The sequence below is a fragment of the Passer montanus genome, unplaced genomic scaffold (genome assembly GCF_014805655.1).
Source record: "Passer montanus isolate IOZ18808 unplaced genomic scaffold, ASM1480565v1 scaffold69, whole genome shotgun sequence".
Taxonomy (NCBI): Eukaryota; Metazoa; Chordata; class Aves; order Passeriformes; family Passeridae; genus Passer; species Passer montanus.
In genome coordinates, this window is record NW_024372036.1 from 6,602,183 (window position 1) to 6,628,812 (window position 26,630).

At 40.8% G+C, this 26,630-nt stretch overlaps 1 protein-coding gene across 1 annotated transcript; it reads right to left on the reverse strand.

Annotated features, from left to right (window-relative positions):
• Positions 1-1,204: 1,204 nt before the first annotated feature.
• Positions 1,205-22,803, reverse strand: LOC120511868 (cytochrome b-245 heavy chain). The gene is made up of 13 exons (XM_039729452.1): positions 21,423-22,803; positions 18,971-19,066; positions 17,457-17,567; positions 13,444-13,528; positions 12,360-12,505; positions 11,390-11,580; positions 7,596-7,725; positions 6,601-6,693; positions 4,890-5,143; positions 4,445-4,607; positions 3,481-3,627; positions 2,190-2,314; positions 1,205-1,507 (listed from the first exon to the last, which is right to left on the reverse strand). Exons 1-13 carry the CDS (start codon positions 21,465-21,467, stop codon positions 1,381-1,383), a joined length of 1,713 nt encoding a protein of 570 aa, XP_039585386.1. The 5' UTR covers positions 21,468-22,803; the 3' UTR covers positions 1,205-1,380.
• Between the last annotated feature and the right edge of the window lie 3,827 nt (positions 22,804-26,630).

The window sequence follows — 26,630 nt, forward strand, 5'->3', positions numbered from 1 at the left end:
AGGGAGAACACACACCCTGTCTAGCAAGCTGAGGTGTAAAATATGCTATATGCAACCAGATGGCTGCACAAAGCTGACTGAAATTGCAGAAGGAGACCACAGCTTTCTTCTGTGGCTGCAAGAACCTGCCAGAAAGGTCTTGGGCTGTGCAGGAGCTACTGCAGGGCTTGGCTGTGGAGTTTAAAAGTCACAAAGCAGACAACTGGGATGAATGGAAGACATGGTATACTAAACTGTGGCTTTTTCAAGGGTTTTTGCACTTGCTTTTTCATATTTTTTTCCTATGCTGCTGGCTTTAGTACCTTTTTTTCCTCTCTTGCCAGTATTACAAGTTTTGGTTCCCTTTTTTTGTTTGTTTTTAAGAACCTGCTACCTGTAATGTGCACACAGAGGCACTGTGCTGTGTATTGGAGTCTTGTACACATCAGAAACTTCACCCACAGCCATTCCATAACTGAGAGTGAAGTGACCATTGCTTTCTCAAAGCCTGTTTCACCTCAAAGAGGAACAGCTGAGCAATGGGGCCAAAGGCACTGTTTGCATCTAAGAGTGCTTCAGAAAGCACCCATTCAACCATTCAGCAACAGCTTTTCTCAGCCCTGAACACCAGAAATGGCAGTCTTGGAAACACAGAACTTCTTGTATGCACATGAGCCTGAAGATGTGAAAGTGAGGGTGTCCAAAGCAGCAGTGACTCACACACCAGGTGTGGGACTTGAATCTGTCCTTGTCTCCCCTCTGCAGCTGGGCTGCTTCTCAGAAGCCCAGGTGTTTCCTTTTCAGTTCTTCACTTTCCTGAGGAGAAGCAGCCTCTTTTCAGCTGCACGTGTTCTCTCTCGCAGAGGATGTTTAAGGCTTATGTTGGAGGCCTGGAAGGTGTTGGTGTACAAAGGAGTTTTCCTCTTGCAAGGAATAACTTTGCCAGCCACCCTTTTCCAGCTCCCCTTGTTCCAGGGACTGCTGCAGCCAGGACAAGCTGCCTACTAAGAGCAAGCATTATGCTAGAATGCTTTATTGTTTAATAGCACTAAGCTTTATGGGTATGAATTGGCTCTCAAAAGCAAATGACAGCTTCCACTCTTCAGCAGTCATGGCAAATAATAAGAGGATAAAGGCAGTTAATTGAGGGGAAATCCCCTCACACTGACAAAGAAAACAGATTTCTACTAAAGAGACAGCACATGGAGGGCAATGAAAACTTCCCTAAGGTAAAACTTGACTCTTTATTCTACCACAGAGCCAAAATCATTCCCAAGAAGCAAAGGGACCTGCATTAGTGTAGCTCAAATTCAGAAGCTGGGCTGTCCTTCCCAGACTCCACACAGAAAAACAGATTCAGTCTTTAGACCTTGCTTTTAATGACTCCCACTTGCTTCAGAGTTAGAAATTTTCTTTGTTAAAAATGAAGTGTACTCCTCGTGGATCAGCTTCTGAGTTGCTGATGCTCTGCTTGTTGAGTGTGTCAGCCAAGCCCTCAGGGCCACAGAGAAAAACACCTATTCGGGAGCTGTTAAGAAAATGAAAATATGGTCAGGAACTAGGTATGGAGCAGCTGGGTATTCTCCATGTAAATCATTTTTATGTTCTATAGATGCAAGGTTTTTTCCCAGTTACAGGAATTAAAGTAGAACTGGATGTCTATCCTGTCTGCTTGTAAAACAAATGCTGGGCTAAATCTCAGCTCAGCCTTAGTCAGTGAAGACAGGTTTATTGACCTCACTGAATCAAAGAAATAGAGATTCAAAGAGCTTATGGCACAAATTCTTGAGAGGAGTTTTCTGGTTTTTCCCTGCAAATTTTGGGTGGCTAGCTAAAGATTATCCATATTCAGGTTTGGTTTCTAGAGGTAGAAAGTGGTTTTGGAGGTCTTTAGACATCACCTAATATTCCTATTTATTTCAGCTAGAAGAATAGGTTCATTTTTTCCTAAATCTTCTGCTAGTAATTAGACAGTCCAAGAAATATCTTGTGGAAAAGGAATGATTTTTTAAAAAATTGTAGGTCAAAATAATTTGTTCAAGATCATAGATCATGTCCACGGCTGAAAAAAGAAAATACCTGGAGATAGGTAGGGGGGAAAAAAATACTCCTCAAACTTTATCAGCCAAAGGAACAAGATTGTGCTGTATGGTGTGTATGGCCATTAAATAGAGGAAGTCCACAGACACTATAAATTTGAAAAGGTTTACCCAGGATGCTTCCCTGCAATAGTTTTGAACTCATTTTCCCAGTTAGGTCTTCCATACAAGGTTTTCTGTTTCAGTCCTGTAATCACATCTTTCTCTTCTTCATGATGCACTACAAAGTGAGTGGCCTGTGGGAAATGAAAGACAAGGGACAGATAAATACAGCAGCATTGTGTTCTGGTTAAAAAATAATAATGTCAATACTGACTGAATTATTTCCCTAACGAGATGATGGAATTTATGGTGTTTTGCAAGGAAAGCTAAAACTGATAAAATCCTGGCTATCAGTGTCTACCCCTTCCTTCTCACCAGACTGGGTGATCTCAAGAGTTAAAGCTAGGAAACACTGAACACAGAAATTAATTGCAGGGTTTTTTCAATTAACAGATTTAGTCTAAGAACTCTAACATAGAGTTAATTACAAAATCCTTTCCCTTCAAATAAAATAGCATGACTCCCTTGACCATAATGAAATCCTGCCAGTTTGTTCTCTGGAATGTTTGATCCACATGATCTTGCTTGTGTAACTTCCATCTAGACCAGCTAAGTCAAGAAAAGCAAGGAAGAGAAGATATGGTTAAAGGCATAAGTTCAGGCCTTACAGAGTTCTGTAGCCCTTCTACATGAGACAAAAAAAGCTCCAGGTAACTTTATCTCCAAGGGAAAAAATGTGGGACTTTTCTTCTTTCCTTTTTCTTTTCTTGATGTTGCTTGCATATGTGATAAATTCCTTGCTGCTCCCCCTCCCTGTCTATCTAGCTGAGCTTTGGGCACATGGGGCATTTTGCAATGGTGAGATGAATGTAATATAAAACATCACTAAAAGTAACAGAGTGAGAGCCTTTCCTGACTCAATCCCACATTCTCAAGCCTCTGCTCCTTTGCATTCCCACAGCAACCTACCAGCACAGGACCACAGAGCTCATGAGTCCTGAAACAAATATGCTGCTGTGGTTCAAGCATTGTGCATAGGCTTCCCTGCTTCCTAAAGCTCTTAATTACATTCTTTAGGCAGCTTCAGCTGTTTTAGAGACTCATACATGGTCAGCTGAGGTTCCTCCTGTGAACAAAGCCTGCTTGCCACAGAGCACAGCCAGAGGAAACCAGAAAGGAAATCAGTGCACATGAACAGCTGATGCCATGTAAATTCTGATGGATAACACCTGCCTGCATTCAAAACCTCTGGAAGCCAGATGGATGCCCAAAATAAAAGACCACTTGCATAGTTATGAGAACAAATTTTCTAGCATTAACCTCAGTTTTATGGCAGTGATATCCCCCAGTGTGTGGTTACCTGAGTTTCATCCCAGCCTGTAAGGTAGATGTTATAGCTCAGAAACTCTGCATTGTTCCTCTCCTGCATTTGAGCCTCCAGAGATTGCAAGAGGTCAGCAAACCATTCAAAGGCATGAGTGTCCCTGCAAAGCCAGTAAAAATAAATCTGGAAGAGACAAGAATGAGCTGTCAGGGGATACAGGCCCTTATGTTTTCCAGGTTTATGTCTGCTGACAGAATTAGGATTATAGAGTTCTGGTAAAAAATGCTCTGAACACTTCAGTAGATGGTTAGGATGGTATTAAAGCTATTCAGGAATTTTGATGCTGAGAGGGTTATAAAGCTGAATGACTGACTGCAAGAACAAGGAAATATCTTCTTGTTTTTCTTCCACATTTTTAGTTTGCAATGTTTCCCTACTTACCTCCTTGTAAAACAGTTTGTTAGGACATAAATAAATGATTTAGCGGCGAACTCTCTTTCTGTGTGCTGGCAGGCAAGGTAAAGTAGGCAAAAAAACCAGTTCTGTTCTCTGAATATGACCATAACTGCAAAGTGTGACCCCTCTAGAAACACAGGGAATTTCCAGGGGCAGGAGGGGAGAGGAGGATGCTTCCATTGCTCTTCTACTTATGAAAAGCCTTTCTCTTTGTGCTGGGGGAAGGAATGTAATATTTGCCCAGCCTGTATTAGTGCCTTGAACTTTGTGTTTCTCAAGTAGATGAACACCATTTCCACAGCAACTGGAAATCCCCAGGGCCACAGTCAGGACTAGCATGTGTGATTTGGCTTGTTGGCTATTTGTCCTTTCATTATATTTTAGATCCTCCTGTTTTCCTCCTGCTATCTTGAGAGGCAACAGGACTCTTCCTTCTTTTAGGACTCATGCATGCCTGGAGCCAGATCACCTTTGCTGTGCCTGCTTTGATTTGGGCACTTGGCCCTTGACCAGTTACAGGGGTCTGGGAAAGAGGACACAATACCTTCTTGAGCTTTAGGTTGGTGGCATCATGGCAGTATTTGTACCAGACAGACTTGAGGACAGATGCAAAGGGGGTGACCCCTATTCCAGCTCCAACCAGCATCACAGTTTCATAACTGAACACATCCTCACTCGCTGTTCCAAAGGGGCCATCCACAGCTATCCTGGAGTTGAAAGTATGCTTATTAAATCAGCAGTGAATATTTCTTAACACCATTTAAAATGACAGTTAAAACATATTTGTCTGCTACAATGCATATTTGGACTGAATATTAGTCAGCAAAAGGAGACGTGGAGTTGATAGAAAAACCTGTAAAGAGGCACCAAAGACCCAGATCTGTGTCACCATTTAATGTTTGTATCACTGGTGCCATCAAATTGCTTGAGCAATATTTAAACTGCCATAGGTGTTTTTTGACTTTACCACGGAGATTCTTTGTACATACTTGGGCAACTTCCATGCCTCCTGGAATTCTTGTTTATCACAGCCACAGGCATTGAACAAGCCCTCTGTCCAGTCTCCCACAATACGGACGTGAATGCTGAAGTAATCCTCTTCTGGAGCAGAAGTCAGTGTAAATGGATGCCATTCCAGTTTAGATACTGCTGGACATTTGACAAAAATGTATTGTCCAACCTCCATCTTGAAGCCTTTTTTCATCATCTGGAGCTCAATTGTCTTGAAGGGATGAATGACCACCTACAGTGAGAAGGGCAATGGGAAAAATAAGGAAAATAAAATGTCTGTCTTCACTGATGTATCTTACTGACATATTTACATCCACCATCACTGGCATTATTCTCTGCTGTGAGAGTAAGGAAAGCAGGTGAAACTTTCTTCCCAGCAGAGCTGAGAGTGAGCAACAGCACCTGACAGCAGATGAAAGCCTGCAGAGGATGCTGATGTTTTGGTTGAAGTATTTTCTCACACCACACTTGCAGTCACTCCAAAGGGCACAGGCCAGGCTGGCACATCTTGTAACACATCACCAGTTCTGTGTGTGCACATTGTTAATTCCAGATGGTCCTTTCCCAGTAGCACAGGGCACAGAGTTAATGGGTCTGACTGTATATATAGGGGAAAAAACACAGGGCTGTCCTACAGATATTGGATAGGTAGTACCTCAGGAAATGGATATTTTCTTGTTTTAGTTGGGTAGGACCTTGGCTATTCTTTAGAAACAATTTTCTAGAACTAAAACCAGTAATTCTGTCACTCTAATTTTTAATCCAAAAGTTGTCTGCCAAAGTTATTTTCATTTTTCAAAAGAGATTTGCAAGAGGGCAAATCAAGTCTCTCTGTGTGTTAATTTAGGTATTAACTGTGGTGTTCAGGATTGTGAAGGAAATTTTCTGCCACCAGGACACAAAAGAGACACTATAGAAATATAGTGTACAAATGGCCCACAGGATATTTTGGTAAAATTATCAAAATATTTAAGAGCCTTCCAACGTGTCAGCATCATTATAGAGCATGGTAAAAACACCTAATGTCATCCCCAAACCCTGCTATGATTTGAACAGGGTGTGTCCTCAGGATGCAGCACTGTGCCATGTGAGGAGATTACACTGGGAAAGGCCAGGATAGTTTTCATAAGTTTGAGCTTAGTTCTGTGCTAATTCAGCTATCAGAATTTCAGGATCAGTGTTAATATCTCTGCAACAAACCATGGGAATGGAAGTTCAACATTAGATTTGGATACATAAATAAACATGCTCTTAACTTGTTTTCAGGGGTCATTTGTTCTGTGTCTTAAATTAGCCTCAAGTCTGTGGAATTTCTATACTGTGATTTTTCTTTCACCCAATACAAAGAAATGGATACATAAATAAACATGCTCTTAACTTGTTTTCAGGGGTCATTTGTTCTGCCTCAAATTAGTCTCAAGTCTATGGAATTTCTGTACTGTGAATTTTTTTCATCCAATACAAAGAAACTTCATTTATTTCCTAAGATTCATTCCTGTGCCTTAGCTAACTTCCTCCTCTTGCTCACTTTTAGAGGTTACATTTGAATGTTGGATGTTGGCATCATGACAGCGGTCAGAACATTCCTCCCACTGATAACTTGGGTATGTAGGAGCCTCTGCCTTTTCTGCACCATTTGGAGAAGAGGGTGATGCTTTGCCTGGTGTTAAGTGCAGCATCAGCACTTACCTTTGTGATAACAACCTTCTGCTGAGACCTCCAAAACCGCACCAGCCGCTCACACAGGTACAGAAACATGGGACCTACCACCCACTTCCATGTCTGTGAGCAGAAGAAAACAAGTCAGATGACGAAAATCACAGAATCATAGAAAGGTTTGGGTTGGAAGAGATCTTAGAGATCATCTAGCTCCATCCCCACCCCTGCTGTGGACAGGGACACCGTCCACTAGATGAGATGGCAACTTAGATCAAATCAAATCCTGGAAATTCTATAAGCAGAGGTGAAGTTCAAGTAATCTGTGTTCTTTATTAACCAGATTAGGGAATCCTTAAGATATATGACAGCTTCAAAATTCTGGTCAGAGGGGGAATTTCTTTCTCTGTTGACTGTTGCAGCTGGCTTTTTAGTTTCTACTAGAGTTACAGCAAGGTATTTTCCTGCAAGTAATTTTGTCTCTGTTTAAAAAAGAATGTAACAAAGTGAAATGTGGTATTAAGGTATTTTTGACTCAGGTCTGTATTACTACAGGAAAAGATGTGGTGTCTGTTAACAGATCATTCTGAAATGTGAAAGAAAAAACAGCCTGGTTAGTCAATAAAAGCTGAAGTTTCAAAATCACATTTCCGGGGGTGTTATTTTCCTGCTAACAATCATTAGTCCATTAATAATGTTAAAACTATTTATTGTAAGTATTATAGCACTTTCTAGATATCGCCAGCAGCCATTACTTTGCAGTTTACTTTTTGGATAAAAAGTTCTCAGATACCAATTTCTCTTTTGTCTGTCAACTGTGCTTATTTTACAGCATACTGGAAGTGTGTAGTTTGTCTGGAGTCCATTTCTGTTTACAATCCACCGTGCCCAAATCTCTTGCTTCATGCAAAGAAAGTTGCCACTGAAGAGTGCTGAGGGTTATATGGTTGGTCTTCTATGCAATTTAAGAAAAAAAGAAAACTGTAAGCATTTCCAATTGGATTTACACAGAAGGGAGCTGTTCTTACCATAGGAGGATTCCCTGAAAACTGAGGGATTGGACAAGCCTCAGTCTTGCCCCAGTGAGTGAAGTTCTTGTAGCAAATCTCTGGGTTGTGTTCAGCCAGGCTTTCAGCTGTCTGTCCCCGCACAATACGACTGGGAAAAAAGTAAAGATGGTGAAGGCAATGAAATGAAAATGAAAGTATCTGTTCCTTATTGTTCTATTTATGTACTACTATATTTATGTGGAGTTGTCAATTTCTGCACTGCAACAGCTTTGGTACAGATTTACTGCTCTAATCTAACCATAAAGTTACCATTAAAGAAATAAAAATGGAGGGGGGGGAAGTTTGTGGGATAAAATCCTTATTTCAAGATTAGGTGAGGAACTGACAGTTATGCCCATTACCACTTCCAGGATGTGATCACAATTAGAGAGCTACATTCTTTTCTGAGTTATCCTACATTTTTTCCTCAATAAAAAACAAAAAACAAAACAAAACAACAAAAAAGCCCCAAAAAACAAAAACCCAACAACAACAACAAAAAAACACCTTACCAAAAAAAAAAAAACAAACCACAACCAAACAACAACAACAAAAACACACACAAAAAAACCAACAAAAAAACACAACCCAAAACCCAAAAGCTGGAATGGATAGGTAATCAATTTGCTACTGACCACTACAAAGATTATTTCTGCTGTTTATTTTAGAAATTTGGAGATCCCTTTCCAACACACATTCTTCCTTTGGCCCTTCCTCTCCCTCTAATGCTGTGGAGCAGCTGTTCAGGTGCAATGAATGAATATAGATGCCTTTGAGACAAGCAGCTATTGCAGCTATAGCAGCTTGCATCAGCCAATTATCTGGCCTCAATATTCTTGCTTGGTTGGTTTTTTGTTTATTTGCTTGTTGTTTTTTTAGTATAAAGTATATATACTAACCCAGTACAGCTGTATTTCCAGTAGCAGAAGTGGTGCAGAGAGGTAATTTCAGTTTCAAGGCGCAAAAACCTACTCTTTCTCACTATTTCCTGCCTCTGTCTGGAGTTCTGCCAACCTCAGGATCTTAGTAAAAAAATTCAGATTAAGATCTGTTGAATGTTCCCTAGAAACAGTCTGCTTCTGATCAGGCTGGTCAGTTTTATGCCAGTGTGATTCTTTGATATCTTCTCCCTAGGACTTCTCTTTCTGCTTTTCTAGTTCTATGTCTGTGAACTAGACAACATTTCTGATATTTCAAAAAAACCCATGGTACCTAAGCCATATGCATGCCTAACTTTGTGTGACAGATTTTTCAGAGGATTGTTACAAAACCTCTGCACAGGGTTGAGAGATATTGCTCATAAATATTACTAATAAACCTCTTCTTCATTAAATGTTTGATTAACATCCTGTCTGAAAAATAAAGGGAAGCAGTGACAGTGTCCCAGCAGCATCACGAGTTGCAATTTGCAAGAACATCAGCAGTTACACTTCACTTCCCCACTAATGACAAGGGGTTCAGCTGAGCCACCTCTGGGATGAGTTACAGGAACAGGAGGAACCCATTTCCCCCACTGCCCACCCCATTGCTTAAGGGAAAGGGGGCCTGGAAGTTTTTGCATTGTTCTATGCTCTTTCAAGGTTTAACAATGTCAGTACCCCGTACAAGAGAAAAAAAACCACCTTATTTCCCCTTATCAGACAATGTAGATGTTCTTTCTAGTGCTGTAATTCAGCTTGCAGCAGTATAGCCTTGTAATTACTTCTTTTTTGGCTAAATGTTTTCCTTTAACTCCAAAAGAGTGAACTGCACCTCTGTACCCTCTCCCCTTTACATTTACTGTGTTGGGAAATTTGGGACATTTGTCTGTGACACTGAGCTCATGCACAGAAACATCAGTGCTTCAAAAGTGCTGTAACAGCTTGTAACAGACAAGAATTATTGTAGAGTCGGAGAATTAAATCACACAATGGCTTGGGTTGGAAGGGACCTTAAAGATCATCCAGCTCCAATTCCCCTGCCATGGGCAGGGACAACTTTCACTGGACCAGGTTGCTCAGAGTCCAGTCCAGCCTGGCCTTGAACAATTCCAGGGATGGGGCAGCCACAGCTTCTCTGGACAACCTGCGCCAGTGCCTCAGCACCCTCACAGTAAAGAATTTCTTTCTAATATCTGATCTAAACCTACTCTCAGTTTCAAGCCATTCCCCCTCATCTGTCACTGTAAATAGTCTCCATCTTTCTTGCACCTGCCCCTTTGATGCTATCAATGACCTTTGACTCAGCTTTCTGTATATGCAAAGATGTGCATTTGTACAGATTAATGAGAATATGTGTGACAGCCTTCTGTCCCCTGAGATAAAATGGCATTCATGCTTCTTCCTAACATGTTGCTTTGAGATTGTCAGTTCATACTCATTCCATGACATCCATCTTTGCACACTTGAGATGCCTTCCATGAGTGCAACAAGCCCATCTCATATTTCTCACTGTATTTTTTCTGAACTCAAAATGTCATTATTACCTTGAAGGCCAAATAAGTGAGGTCACTGAGTTCACAGCTGGAAAGCATCTTTTCCTCTACAGATGAGAATATTCCTATTTATATCTGCTTCGAAAGGATAACTGAACTTCACTGACAACCACTGCTGCCCAAACCCTTGCCTTTTCATTCTAGTACAATTAAGATGGTGGGAGTACAGTGAACAATGAAGTAAATAAAAATTTAACTTTTATAAAATATGTACTCTGCATTGACCTCTGGAAAGGGCGATGCTTGCTTTCTGATGGCATTGTGTGATAGTTACTAGCAAGTTTGGACATTGTGTCAGTAACTATACAATGTTTGCTGCAGAAAACATGAAGCACTTGTTTTTTTCCTTCCCGAAGTTTTGCTCAAACCGTTTCCTTGTTGTGAAAGTTGGAATGAACAAATATGCTGGAGGTGATTCCCATCTGCCTTCTATTTTTGTTCTTCCTGTTTTACTTTGATTTCTGTCTTTTTAATGGCACTAATGGACTGTAAGGAAGTGGTTTTGAATAGTCATTTTTGCTGGGCATTTTTAAAGCACACTTTCTATTGCATGTAGGACTTCCTTTAAAATGGGAAATGTAGTGTAATTATGAACTATTTGAGTGTAGCTTAGATACATGAGTCTTTTTTCTTTATTCACCAGTTATTTTGTTTTATAAAATGGATCTAAAGTTCATTTTCCTAAGTGCTAAAATTGTGTTTGTGTAGTGCTAAAGCTGTTTCATTAGGCTTTCAAGTTCTTTCAGAAGAAAATATGGAATGAAGTAAGAGCAGAAAAAGATGTTTGGCATTTGAAAGTTAGAAAACTTTAAAAATGCCTATTTCTAAGTTGAAACAGCTAAAAATCTTTTCTTCAATGCTGCTGATATTACATGCTCATCCAAGCCTGAAACATAAATATTACTATCGTTGTCATTATCCACTGAAATTCTACACTCTATGTAATTTTTATACTGAGATCTCCTTACATGCATGTGTGTGATGCAATTCCTTGTAGAAGAGAAAGGTAAATTAACAATTAGAAACAGAAACCTTGGAAAAGAGCTTTGCAATTAAGATATCAGAAGAAGCTGAGTGATAGAGAGCTTAAGTATGCCAAAGTCACATGAAACCTGTGTGAGGACAGCTTGTTGCAAGCACCACTGAGAGCTTCTTGACTCTCAGAGCCTCTACTGGCCCATCACTGCCATCAAAAACAACTGCTGCTCAGTGACAGAAGTCCCCATAGTCATGTTTGAAGGGGGCTTTAAATAGCAATTCAGTAGTTATCAGATATTTTGTGATAAGTGCAAATACTCACCCAGCACCGTGGATGACAAGGCCAATAAAGAAGATGACAAAGAGATGGTGGGTGTACCAAAATACTTCAAAATATGACCTCCGGATGGTTTTGGTGGATGAGGTGATGATGAGGATGAGGGCCAGTGTGATGACAACCCCAGTGATGCCAGCCAAGTACGTGAAAGCCACATAGAGGCCCCCAATGGGATTCTGTGAAACAATTGCACACCTTGATCTAAGGAAAGTGCTGCACCAAAGCAGAGCCAGTTGAACCATCTCTCACCAAACCCTTAACTTTTTTATCAGTCCTTAAGTCATCTGATACCAAAATCCCAGCTCATTTTTGTTGCACTGCACATTTACCTTTACTAAGGTAATTGGAAGTAGAGAGAATGCTTTTCCCATGAATTAACACACCAAACATTGTTTCTTACTCTGCAATGGCTCAGCAGGACTGCTTTGGGGAAGGTGAGTACATTTGCACAGCTCTGGTCTTCAGAGCTGGAATCCTACATCAATATTTCAAGAGCTAAATGAAAACTCTCCTTTCCTCTGGTGTTGCACAGCTGTGGGACTCATAACTCATGTAGAGTTTGGATGCTCAGTGCTCTTCTGAGAAGTAGGGAAGTACTTTCTTTTCTTTTTCCCCACTGACCAGAGCTTAAACCACCCAACTTAAAAACTTTTGCCTTTACTTTTGTGTACCTTTCTGAAAACCATGTCTAAGTCAGAACACTGCTTTACAGGGTATGTTTTTACATAATATTTTAGAATTACTTTGAAATCCTCAGATGGAAAAGTTTAAAGTACTACCAGGGCTTAGCAATGATATTACTGGCAAATATAGAAAAATGAATTCTACAAGGTTTTTCTTCAAGATGGCCCAAAGCCAGTCTGTGGACACCAGAAACAGGCACTCTGCTCAAATGGTTTTATATGATCACCTACACAAATGTAATGATGACCCTTGGGAGTCTGATGTCACTTACAGCAATGGTTTGTCTGAAGAAGTTGACATAGCTTTCCTTTGGTTTGTCTCCAAGGCCAGAAAGCACAGCTGCCAGGGTGCCTTTCTCTTCAACACGGGCTTGCACACTCCACTCCACGTTGAATAAGTGTGCAATGGTGTGAATTGCTAGGAGTGACAGGAAAGGAATAATCACTATTGACCACAAGTACTTGGCGTATTGAGGTAACATCTAAAACTTTGTCACATTTGTCAACTGCTGCTTAAGAGCTCTGCTGCTCTTGCCATCTTCACCACAATTGCAGATCACTGATGCATTTTTCTGTTAAAATTTTACCACCTGTATTTTACAGCTTTTGGGTGAGGAAGGGAAAGAAGCAAAGGGAAAATTTCAGTATATTTTTGTTTAACAAAGGTTTTCAGCAATTCAAGTAGTAGTACCCCAACATATGGGATACTGAAACATGGAATGGCTTAAGCTATTTGTCAGGATCATCTTCATCCACGACTTCTGTAAAAGAGTCAAGAACTGAATCTGGATTTATTTGGGGTCACATTTGTTAGTGCTGCTTTGTTCTGCAGTTTTGCTGATAATCATTAGTAATATTCTTGCTGCGTTGAATGCATCCAAAAACCTAAACCGGCTGAGATGTTCACATGAATTCCTTTTTATGTTTTTGTAGGGTAAAACTGTACAATGCTTTTCAAAATTTGAACCACCTCCTATAAGCAGGTATTTATTTATCTTCAAAACAGGTACAAGCTTTTTATATACTATTTAAAAAATAATTTTTATTATGTATTTCAGACATGACAAATAAGAAGTAAGTCTAAACAAGAATTAAATCCAGCGTATCCAGTTCTCAGGACATTGCTAAACACCCTTTATTAAAGTATCATAAATAGTACTGACAGTTCAAAATAAAGGTATTCTTTCTTATCTTTTGCTCTCTGACATTTGGCACATATCTGGAAACTGATTTAAGCCTTGGCACACACTGACTCCTTTAATGAAATCAGGTCTCTGCCCATATGTGTGAATGCCACCTGGATTCCACATAAAAGACACAAGAAAGCGATGAACAAAGAAACATTAGAGCACCAACCAGTGTGAAGGGCGATCATCCAGGCCACCATTTTGTGAAAGGTGAGGTTTCTGTCCAGCTGTCGCCTGATACGGGTAGAGCAGCACTTTGGGTAGAAAGAAAAAGGTGTTTGAAGACTATTTGTGTTGTCTGTGCACACTTTTTAAAGGCAGAGACAAAACCAGAAGCCCTGAGCACATTGGTGACATTGCTAGGAAAAAATTAGAATTCCAGAATATAGACAAAAATATTTCCCCCATCTTTCAGAAAACAGGAATTCCAGATTATGTTTTAACACATCCCCCTGAAACAAAGTATTTGATAAGGATAAAAAAAATAACATCCAGTGTAACAATGGAATACATCTTATGACAAAAATATTTCCTCCATCTTTCAGAAAACAGGAATTCCAGATTATGTTTTAACACATTCCCCTGAAACGAAGTATTTGATAAGGCGAAAAAAAAATAACATCCAGTGTAACAATGGTATACATCTTATCTGTTTTAAATTTACATTATAAACAAAATGAAGGATTACAGTCTGCCATGGCAGAGTGAATGCTTTGGTAGCACCAGGATCCTATTGTGGTTCACAATCTAGAAACAAGCTGAAAAGTTTGGGTGTAACTCTCTCAGGGAGCTCCCACCCCAAATTATATCACCTATGGCAGGGATATGAAGGCATTCCTTCCCCAAAATATTGAGTTTACTTCCCAGGCATTCACTTACAACTTGATTTTGGAGTTACCCAAAAAACCCCAGCAAAAATGTCTGCAGATACAAACCAAAGAAATTAATTCTCAAGAAAAACAAAGTAACATTTTCATTACTAATGATGATGGATTCCTAACAGACCCCACATGAACTCTGCTGCAGTCACTGGGAGTTCTCCTAAAACCTTAAGTCTCTGTAAAGCTGACATTTGCTGTCTCCACACAGTAGAAGGCATGACTGTCATGTGCTGTATGTTTGCATTGTGTTTGCTGACCGGATAAGGGAACAAAACACTATGCAAACTACCACAAGTATTTCCTCACAAGAGACAAACACTGGGGCTGCCAGAATCACTTCAGACAATAATAACAATCAGGAGAAATGTGGCCTTTTTGTATCACCTATATTGAGAAACAATTAAAAAAAATTGTAGAATAAACTGTAGCATAGTGAGGCAGTGCTTGACTCCCCTGCAAAAACCACTTGATCCAAGAAGTGAAAGCCAAGCAATGACAGAGGGCTCCAGCTGCCCTCAGTCATGTGGCTCATTAACAACAGTTAATACAGCAATGGGCATGCAAAACACAACACAGCTATCTTTGCTATTAAAAAGTTGTAAATTTATTACAAATAACTTCTCAACATGTGATTTCTGGGTGGCAGGATGGAGAGGGCAAGACTTTTCTGTACACTCCCTTTGAACGCTGTGTTTGAACAATTCTTTCTTCTTCTTGACCCCAATGACATTGCTGTTGGGAAGGTCAGTTCTTTTCCAATAAGTTATTTGACATTTAAATGATTTTTCTTATAGACCCTCACAGTAATTACCTGCAGAGCATAGCTAATTAGAGACAACAGCACAACAAGCATAAGCAGCTGTAGGATGGAGAAGGCAAGACTTTTCTGTACACTCCCTTTGAACGCTGTGTTTGAACAATTCTTTCTTCTTCTTGACCCCAATGACATTGCTGTTGGGAAGGTCACTATTCTTCCAATAAGTTATTTGACATTTAAATGATTTTTCTTATAGACCCTCACAGTAATTACCTGCAGAGCATAGCTAATTAGAGACAACAGCACAACAATCATAAGCAGCTGTCCCCCTGTGCTAAGGCCACCACAGCACTGCCAGTGGCTCAGTGGGTTGTGTGTGTTTTTGCTTAAGATCTAAAATTACATCTTTCCTGAGCTGTAGCTTTACTGCAAAAAAGCAACTGGAGCTAAACAAACACCAGCTGTCTAAGAGTCCTATTCTATGCCCCTCCCTGCCCTCCTTGCTCACCCTCAGAGCCCTTTGCTTCCTCATTCCCAGCTGTCAGCAGGAGAGTGAGCTGCCAGCAGGAATGGAACTGTATCTCCCTGCCTGGGACTCACTTTTAACTGGGTGTAGCCTGAGTGCCTCTGCCACAGTGCCCAAGGCAGGACTGACTCTGTGCTTTGAATCTGACCCCTACAAAGAGGGACAGATCTTGGTTAGAAAGATCCCAAGACCTTGGTTAGAAAAGTTGGGTTATGCATGACTGTATCTCCCTGCCTGGGACTCACTTTTAACTGGGTGTAGCCTGAGTGCCTCTGCCACAGTGCCTAAGGCAGGACTGACTCTGTACTTTGAATCTGTCCCGCACAAAGAGGGACAGATCTTGGTTAGAAAAGGTCCCAAGACCTTGGTTAGAAAAGCTGGGTTATGCATTCTAGGAGAGGAGCAGTTCAGGACAAGCAGCACAAAGTCCCAGCTGGAAAACAATTCTCAACACCCAGAATCAGGTTTTGGCCTTCCAGTAGTCTCCATCTGTATCCCCAGCTTTTTCACTGCTTAGAGCTCAGAAGACCTCTGCCCGGCTTGCTTTCATCCAAACTCAAAAATGCCTTATATGATCATGGGCTCATCCTTATTTTCCAGTTGCATTCATCCACAGCAACATTAATCCTTTCTACATTTATGTTCATTATTGACTTCTGCAGCCAGAAGAGTCAGCTCTGGATTTTGGCTGATACTTGCTGATCTGCCTGGGGAATAAAAACTTTAACCCTACAGCTTCATTTACTATCATTTCTCCTTTTACATGAATGGAGGGTATGGCTGTCTATTTTGTAGCATCTCAGGATCTGAAGGAGTATAGGAAAAGACTGGATGCCTAACATGTATTTCCAATTTTCTATTCCTAATATTATTCCTTAGAAAGGCTAGAGCACTGGCCTTGCTCATAAATGTAATTAAAGAGTTTAATGTGGCAGGCACATCTCATTTATTCAGCCACACTCATTGTGAGGATGCATGTACTAGATGGAAGTATAGCCTATTTTGTCTCTGGTTATTTTCTCATTGCTTCATATCCCACTTTCTTCCCTTAAGAAGGACTGTTGAAACACTGCATCTCTTTTATCACTTCCTCTTCTGCTCTGCCTTTTCAGCCCCTGCAGGCTGTCTCATTTGCATTAAGAAATTTATACCGGTTTAGAGATGAAAAACAACTTCTGGGAACTGGTTTTGTTGATCATGTTTATGTTAAAAGTGTCCAGAAAGAAAGGAAGAATCATTATAAATTTGGAAGGACAATAAATGAACTTGAGGAGAATATTGCTTTTTCACTGGACCATGGCCTGCATTGTCTGCATTATTTCTGCTGTAATAGCCAGAAATCAAGATTTTGGCAGTGTGATAGTGCCAGTACTATCATGGGAAGCCTCTCCAGCTGTCACTTAGGATAAGCTGTCCTTTTCTTAGTGTCAGCTCCTCAGTGCTGTGTATAACATTTGTATTTGGGAACTCAAAAAAGTCAAAAGTTGTGTGAACTATTTCATGTGAGATGGAAATGCAATTCAAACAGGATAGAATGTAATTTATGAGCCAGCTGAAAAAAGTCCCATTCTGAAAGTCTAAAAGGTAAATGTAAAAGACTACATTTACCTTAAGCACTGAGCATGCAAAGACAGACAGGGGCTGGTATTTCCCTCTCTAAGTGGGTGTAGCATCAGTGACAAACAGTGGATATGTGTGAGCACCAACAGCTTCTGCCAGCCAAAAGAAGGACTTTGCATCCAGGGCAGAACCGTGCCCAGGAGGCAGCTGAAAGGGGAGGACTCAAAGGAAACTAATTCAAAACTAAACTCTCAACAGAGCTCTAGGTACCCCATGGGCATTAGACCTCAGTCTTGCTCATAGCCAAACCCCAAGCTTATCTGCTTCTCATAAAAGGACATCCTCAAAATACAGTATATTTGGGGAACTTGGACACGGTTTCTTGGTATATTTGCAAGTCTGTTTAGGTATGAAAGATAATATCTTTCATGAATTTTGAAATTCTTTCCTCATCTTACCGCACTTGATCCTCTGAGGAAGGAGAGCAGGTTTCGACATACTGGCAGCAGAATCAGCATGCAATTGAAATTCAGGCAGGCTGCAGGGGCCCTTGCAAGAGCCAGAGCACGCTGTAATTAGAGAGATGCTGTTATTAATTGCATTATAAGACATTATCCAGGGCATGGACAGGCACAGATTTCATTCATGTATTATATCACAACTGGTAAAGGGTGTGAGATCTAGAGTTCACATTTACACCGTGAATATTCAAAGGAATCATGCTCTGGTCAAGGCAGAAACACATGTGCAGGCAGAACACACTCCTGCAGACAAACAGACACCTCCTGTTTTCAGTTTTGAATTAAAATGGTTGTATAAAAAGCTGCCTGTCACATTTGGCATTCAACAGGCAAAGACAGGTGCAAATCTAAGCCATTAGTAGAGTTTTGTGTCCCAAGGCTGTAAAGAGTCTGTGGTTTCAGTTGGTGGGGGTTATGGACAGCTTATAAGAGAAGTGGTATAAGTTCTCTGTCAGTAAAAGAGTCTAGGGAAATTTGTTACCTCAGCTTTTAGGAATCTGTTTCCTTAATGTTGGTCTTTACACCCTTAATTATTTAATATTTTTGAACTGTTTGAAATGAAGGAAAAATGACCATATTAATCAAAATGCAATGAAGGGAAGAAAAATAATATTCGCTCTCCTTGCATGGATTGAGACCCTTTTAGGTTTTAGATCAGAGCTGTTTGGGTTTACACTGAGCTCTGCTTATCCAAGCACAAGTCTCTGTGACTTCAAAGGCAACTGCATCATGATTGCAAAGCACAGGATTTGATCCACAGACCAGAAGCTGTGTGCAGGATGGGATTTCAGGCTTTGTAGAATTAAACCATGGCTTAGCAAACTTTCAGCAAAATGCTGTGCTCTGTAATCTGAAGCTTAGGCTGATTTTTTATGTCTGTGATGAGGGTTTTAAAATATGTGAACAAATTAATTTTCCCTGTCAATTGGTCATGACCTGTGGTAGCTTTGGAAGAAAGTTTGTAGTAGGACTCAATGCTGCATTAAGCAGTTGGATTACATGGAATAGCCCAGGATCCAGGATCACTTCACTACCTGATTACCACTCACATTCTTGATGAGTATATGAATGATGATTGCTTTTCAGAGCCAATATCTTTATAAACTATTCATGCTCTGAAAAATAATTGCAAGGAGAAATGACTGCACAACAGTTCAACGGCAATATTTTATTCATCTTTTGCTTAATAAAGTAGCCACAATTAATGCTTAATTTAATTACCAGGAGCATAATGTTAACTGAAAACATCTTTAGAATGGGATTTCTCTATTTTGTGTACCAGCTTTCTGTTCAGAAGCACTGAACATCTGCCTGCATTCAGTTATCTGCTTGCATGTGACTTCTACATGAGCCTGCTGCTCCAGCCACTAGATCTAGTTTTGATTCAGCTAAAACTATCAAAAACTGCTGTGTGCTCTATCTGTGCCAAAAGAATAATGTCTTGTACTTACGCCAAGGAGCACTCTGGTGTAGAAGAATTTTGGTGGGACATCATACACAAGATAGTACCACCAAAAGAGGAAGACATTTAAGCCCAGCCACACAAGCTGAAAGAGAATTAAACAGGAAGCTTACAGTTTGTTGTTAGAAATAATCCATCTGAATTTACACAGTTCAGATAACAATCAGTTACTTCCCTGTGCTCCTGTTTGTGCAGAGGGATGTTCTGCAGGGTATAAAGTTTTCAGCAAGGATGATAGAAATCTTTCTGGCCTAAACAGGCTCTGATTTGTAACCATAGGGTACAGGAATGGCAGTAGAACAAAACACAGCAATGTGCAGCTGAAATGTTTTCATAGGTCAAGGAGTTTGGGGTTGGTTGTATCAGGACTGTCATATTACAATTGTTTAATTCTGACTCCAGTTAAATCTCTAAATACCATCGGACTCTTCCAAGTATGTGAGAGGAAGACTTGGAAGATGTGACAAAGAAGCTTGAGATCTAAATTTAGATGGGCTAAATTACACATAGGGCTGAATTCAAGAAGAGGGTCTGAAGTCAGTCAGCAGGGAATATTCAAAACAGGCCCTTTGGTAGCATGTTGGCTACCCCAAACCAGGCTTCTTTGTAGCTGTACTGCAGAATTTTCTCACACTTACACATCCTGAGGAGCAGGTTTTTAGGGAAAGACAGCTCTTAGGCAGCTACAAGTCCATCTGGCAAAAAAGGTCATAACGAATCTGGATATTTGCCCTCCTGGAGCTGGTTGGCTGATTTCACATCCCATATTGAAACAGATCTGTATCACTGCACTCAGTCTAGGTGGTTTTACTAAGCGGTGCATGAAAACAAGAAAGTCTGAGAACTGGAAGAAAGCTCAGAAAAGGTGATATTACAGCTCCTCACCCCTCCTAACCCATATATTTTGCTAGTTCTTTGGCTCAAATAACACTGTAAAAAACTTGGGTTTATTTCAGATCCTGAAAATGTAAATAAATACTGGGAAATGAAGGGACTTCCATCAGAGTAAGGCAGTATATAGGAAATCCCCAAGTCCTCATTAAAACACCAAGCTCATCTCAGGATTAAATGCTTAGGACACTTATTGAAAGTGACAGTGGCACATTCTTGCAGCATGTTTCTGTTTTGTTGAGGTACAGATCAGTAGGAATTGCATCTGTCCTGTTTCTGTCAAGCACTGGACAACCCTGTGCCTGCTCAGTGTGCAGTAAAGATGTAGAAGCTAAAGCAGAACACTTGGGTAGGGTTTCCAGTGCTCTGTCCTTTCAGCTGCTTTCTTTATAAATATGTCTGTTAGTTTCCTTCCCTAACATCCTCACCTTGTTATAGCTTTGAGGTTCAAAAACCAAATTCCTTATTTGAGCAAAATAAAGGCCTCTTACTTAATAATTTTAATATTTCAGTTCTGGTGGGGGAAAAAAAAAGGCAAAAATAAAAGCCAGAATTCATCTCTTGGCAATTTCAACTTCCTCAAGTCACTGAAGGTGACAGCACACACAGTCACTCCCTTTCAAAGCACTGAAGTACCACAACTATGGGATTATGTTCCTAAATTACAAGGTAATATGCAAATACTGACTGCTCATTGCAGTAGAAATACTTCTTGGAATAAAGATGCTCACATTTCAGTCACCAAAAATATACAAATTCTATGCTTTCTTTTTCTTCCTCTCAATATTTGCATCTACTAACAAAAGGTACCCACAATATCTGAACTGCTCTTACATTTTGGTTTTGTATATGTTTTTAATACATATATGTATATGTGTATAATATATGTATAGAGGTATACCTCTAGCCCTTGTGTCACAAAAAACAGTAAAAAAAACCCACTAGAATACAAACTTAGTTTTCTCCAAGGAGGACTTCTCTGCTTACTCTTTAGCTCTTGTAAATGCAACTGGGATTTTCCATACTTTTAAATCTTGATAAGAATTAATTTAACCTACTTTCATAGCCCCTCTATGCAAACTGTAAACAAATTCAATTCAAATGGTAGTTGTCTTAATAAAGGATTCATGAATCTCTGCTCTCTTCTCCCTTGAATCTGACATTAATAAATATTTTATACCATCAAGACACCGTGCTTTCAGTTAGACCCACTTCTGTTCCAAAAAGTGCAAGAAAGGGTGATTGTTTTAATTGCTTTCTCTGTTGAAGTGCACGTAATTAAGTGACCTTTAAAGTTGTTTTGCTTAACTAAAGTATTTCTAACAAAGCAAAGTTAATACACAATCATTTCTCAGCTAACAATGAAACCTACAGCAACTGAAATACCAGAGAGCTCCTTAAAAATTATTCCCTTGAAGTATTTCCCTGCATTTGCTGCCCCAGTTTCAGCATAATCAGGTGCATCTTTCACTGGCACAGTGAGAACTGCTCAGCACAGCTTTCTGCAGAACTTTTCACTGGACACGAATCACAACAAAAGTTGTACTTACAACGACGAAGATGGACAGTCCTTCATTCTCCACCCAGTTCCCCATGGCTGCCTGAGATGTGTGTGCACAGCAGCCCCGCTCTCTCTGGGACAGCCTCTACGTCTTCTCTCATGAGGAAGTGAGAGCAAAAGGTTGCAGCACCCTGTTTCCTTTCTCATTCATTTGGGAAATAAGTTAACCATTTAATCATAACCCCAGTTCTCTTTCAAATACATTTCTATCATCTCTACATTTCATAACTCAAACACATATAAACTATTGAAATAGACTTTTTCATTGTGGTACAAAGGATAGAATAAATTATACAACCGGTCAGGTCTTCTGCTAAGAAATGTATTGCCACTTTATATAACTTTTAATGCTGAAGTGTAACATGGAAAGCACAGAAGAGTTACCTCTGCCCAGACCTCTCTCTTTTTAATCACCTCAGGATTGAGAGGCAGTTCATGCTGATCTTTGTTGATAAATAATTACTATTACTATTTCTCTCCCAGTAATTCAGTGTCCATGGAAACTTCAAAGTGTAATCTAACATTCCTCTTTGTCTGGTACATTCAAACCTCGCTAAATTCCTTCCAAAATTCCTTTCTCTTTTGGCCAAAACTGAGGACAAATGTCACTGGATAGGCTTTTTTTCGTGGTTTTGAGTCTTGCAGAATCCACTTTGATGGCCATCCCAAATGAATCACATAATTATAGAATTATAAGATGGTTGGGTTAGAATTAACTTGGAAGATCATCTATTTCCAAACCCCTGCCATGGGCAGGGAGGCCATCCACTAACTCATGCTGCTCAGGGCTCCAACCAACCTGACCTTGGATGCTTTCAGGGCTGGGGTAACACTTCCAGGGATGCTGGATGTCATCAGAGGGTCTGGTGCCGATATTTTTGTTTATGGAGGTAGCCTCTGGAAGTTAAACAGCTGGGGTGGCTAGGGAAGGAAAGGAGGGAGGCAGTTCTGATTAGTGGATGTCCATTCTTGTGGAAGACAAGCCTTCTCTCCCTGACCAGGAATGGCAGTGTTCTCACTGCCTTTTTCTTCTGCCTAGCTCAGGGTGAGTTACTTGTGCCTTCTCTGGGGTGAGCCAGTGCAGGTTTCCAGGATGCTCTGAGCTTCAGCAGCTTTACCTTGCCTGGAAGCTCCTCAGGCACCATAGCCCCTGAAAGATGGATTTATTGGTTCAGGAGGTTTCTGGCAGGCTACAAACCCAGAAGGGGCTGATCTTGGATCAGTCACAAGAGTTGCAAAGTCTGAGGTCCTTCTGACAGCCTGAACACAGACCATGAAACAGAGTATATTTCAGCTGCCTTCAGTCTAGCAATTATTAAATGCAGTGGCTGATTTCAATGCCTGAACTCAAAAGAAAGGGCAGAGGTGCTGGGCCCTTCCACAGCCGGTGAGTTCTGCTGCTCCCTGATGCCTGTGAGTTTTCTGTTACCCCTGAAAGTGACAAGCACATCAAACTTTGCTTCTTGCTGCAAGGGACAAATTTGAGTAGAAATGGTACCAAAACCACCCACTCATCACCCCTGATTTAATTCTGATTGTTTCACCTCCTAAATCAATGAAACATTTTTCCTATTACAAAAACTGTAATATGTATATGTTTTATACTTTGTAATTATTTGGAAAATGCATCCTGTACAAGAAAAAAAACCATGTTGTCAGCTGTGTATTAATTATGTAGGAATGTAAAACTGAAGTATGGAAAGAATTCAATGCTATCTCATTCTGTTTGAAAATTTGTTTTAAGCTACTTGATTACACAAAGTATTTTTCATCCTTCTTTGTGCTCAAAAGTTCAGTCAACACCGATCCTTTTTCAGCATGACAATATTGTAAAAGTATTCATGTCTCAGGGTTCTTGCTTTCCTCGCAGTAATTTTTTACCTCATTGCTTAGTAATTAATTTAGCTCCTCTCTTGCTCTGCACAATAATGGTCTGTGTATTGCTGCACAAATTTAATGGCAGGTGTTGGCAATCAGCCTAGGGGTTTCACACAAGGGACAATGAAAAATTGTGCAAGTAAAAACGCCCAAAGAGAGAATGATGTGAAGAAGAGTGAGAGATCCAGCTCCTCTTTCTCGTGCAGCAGGGGGAAAGCCAAGCAGAGACCTTGATTAACCTTTTCTATTTTGTAGCCTGAAGTCTTTATTTTGAATGCTGTGCAATCACTGTTTACCAACCTTCTCTTGATCCTACACCAAAGAGGAAGAAGCAAACAAGGGACTTGTCAAACTGTCTTCTCTGAAAAGACTCTTCACATGCAGCCTGAGGCTGTCACTCTGTGTGCTTGCCTTCACTCCAGGGAATGACATAGCCTGCAACTTCTGCTTTTTCTGTTTTGTTTACAAAATAAGGGATTCCAAGCTGAAAGAGCAGAAAAGGGGATAGACATGAGCCAGGGAAAAACATGTCAATGAGACTCCAATGACTGGCAGATCCTTCTAGGTCCTTGCTTTACACTAACTCTCAACGCAATTCCATGCTCCAGTACTTCCCCACTCTGCCCTTTGAAGTCATCATGAGAGACCCATGTGCTGTATTAAAAAAAATCCATGTCTGCTCCAGATGCTGCTTGCCACACCAGTCATGGCTTGAAGCCAAGCAGCACCACCACAAAACGTACCAGAATGGCTGCACACTGCTGTGTTATTGGAAGGAAGAGACACCACCAGCAGCATGTCCTAAGTACAGACAGAAATTTCATCTCAGCAAGCAGTCAGAGATGCAACAGCATAGCCTCCCATGCATAAAGACAGAGATAAAATCAAGCTGCCTTTGCATAGGACTGAGGGAGAGGGAGCCCAGGCATCCTTTGGGCAGGGTACCAGCTTTATCATCTGTTAATGCGGCTCTGGAACACAACCATCATCTGTCTGAGAGACTTCTCTTCCCAGGGCTGCAGATCCACTTCGTTTACACGTGCTGCTGACAGCCCAGGGTTACTCTCCTCTGCCTGGAGAGAGGGACTCCAGCAGCGATTTCCCGCTCAAGAAAACACCTCGAAAGCTGTGAGAAGAGGGACGGCAGTCTCTCCTGTGCCCGAATCACCCGGGTCGGGGTTTCAGCAGCCCCGCGGTGCCACCCGCTGGCAGCGCCGGCCGCGCCGCTCCCGGGGGAAGGAGCTGCAATCCTGCTCATCCATCCCGGACCTTCCCTCCCTATGCACCTGCCCTCGTGTCTCCTTTCCTGCCGCATCCCTGCTCAAAACCACTTTCCTGCTTTTCACTCTCTTTCAGCGCTGGGCTGTCAAATCCCATTTCTAATGAGCAGCTCCTGATCACAGTTTGGGAAAGGACTTCCAGAGCTCCTTAGCTCACTTCGTTCTTCCTAACAGGACCTGCTGCAGCTGTGTTACTCCTCACACACGTTTGCACCCCCATTCTACAACCAGAAATAAAGGAAGTGCCTCCCAGCCTGCTAGCTCATGCCCATGGTATCAGTGTAACTCCACATCCACAGAAGTATTCCAGCATCCCCCTTCACACCCAGGAACAGGCTCCAGGTGGGAACACCTCAGTGCCCAAACCCTGCAACACAGGGCAACACTACAGGTCTTCATAATGCTGCAGTTTGCCCTGTGAAATACAAAGGAGTGCTGTGATAATTCTTTTGCTGATTTTTCTCCCTCACAATCCTCAGTGTGGAGGTGTGGGGGTGACCCAGCTCTGTCAGCAGGTGACTGCCCACAACCAGACACCTGAAAGACACAGCCTTGGTTTTATGTTCATTTTCAGTAATATCAACAGAGGAAACACTGAGGAATGATGTCATATTTAATGGATGTGTCCACTGGATGTGATTTATTGTATCAAGATAACATGATACAATAAATTATGGTGCCAAGGATGAGGCTTTTGCTTTAAAATTATCCTTCAGCTAGATTGCTAGAAGAGAGTTCATCCTTGTGCCAAGATTCAGCATGAAGCCTATATGCTGCTAAATCATACCTAAATTGCCTGTTATTATAGAATTACACTGCTTCAGCCACACAATTCCTGGATTTATAAGTTTCCCTTCCTTCATTTGTCTTGATAAAGCTTTTTTACTTTGGGATTTTCCCTGAAAATTAGGACACTTGACTGAGACTGTCTCACAAACCCCTATCTGGTTTAAGTTACACTCAAGAGAAGTTTGGAAGCACCCATCCACCTCTTTGGGGAACTCAGTGAAGACACAAGTGTCTGATAATTTGTGTGCCCATAATTCAGGCTTGAACTGGGATTAATTTCTTCCAGGTTAGATTACTCACTGATGAATAGTTACTAAAGCCTCCTGTTGTAAAACTGTTTACAGCAGTTTATTCATATACAACCCCCTCCCTCCTGGCATTTTTAGCACTTCCAGAGAAATCACTATGAAAAACAAAATTTCAATGAGTGGCTTAAGGGCTACAATTTCCACAATACTATTTATTAATTTGATTTATTGTATTTATGACTTCTTAAGTTTTGATTATTTAATCATATTCTGCTATTTTCACTGCTCAGGCTTTCAGGGGAGCAGCAAAAGGCCGGAGGTACCTCATTACTTTCTCAGCTGGATTTAGAGATCCTTTCACACAGTCTTCTGCCAAAGCTCAAGGAGCTGTGTCCACCTTGATCAAAATCACATCTGCTGACTGCTAATTACAGTGACTTATGACACTTTATTTCGTATTAAGGGACACAATGTCATCTCACTGAGACTTTTGCTACCTGGCAGGGAGAGTCTGCCAAATCATACTCCAATCCTGTATCAGTACTTTTCTCCCCATACAAATACACTCCCACACATGCTAAAATTGCATTTAGTTTTCTATTACACTAGAACTTATTTTGAATAAGTGATTCACTTAAGACTATAAACAGCTTGTTGTTTTTAATTTTAGATCTCCTGCTAGTAAAACCTCCCTTTCCCCCTTTCCCTGGTGATTTTTTTTTCTTTTCTTGCTTGAAGAGACAACTGCTGTTGTGCCCTGGGAAGAACAGTGATGTATGGGTTATTAAGGTAGCAGCTTAAACACATAAGCCCTTGACTGCCAAAGGACACTGTAGGGCAAGTGATCAATGGTTAATGGCTAATGGATTCCTGCTTGCTGCCCCTGGGGGCTTCCATTGCATTTTGGGCCAATGGTAAATTATGGTGAAGAGTCAGCTGTCACTGGCTTCTGAGTTGTCTGATGAGTTAATGCTACAGCACTCTGCAGCCCTCCCTGAATTT

Excerpts from the sequence above, each read along its gene's own strand:
- LOC120511868 (XM_039729452.1), bottom strand. The coding sequence starts at position 21,467 with ATGGGGAACTGGGTGGAGAATGAAGGACTGTCCATCTTCGTCGTT. Across the intron at positions 13,529-17,456 it reads TCCTCAGAGGATCAAGTGCG|TGCTGCTCTACCCGTATCAG; the intron begins GTAAGATGAGGA and ends TTCTACCCAAAG. Across the intron at positions 5,144-6,600 it reads AGAAGGTTGTTATCACAAAG|GTGGTCATTCATCCCTTCAA; the intron begins GTAAGTGCTGAT and ends TTCTCACTGTAG.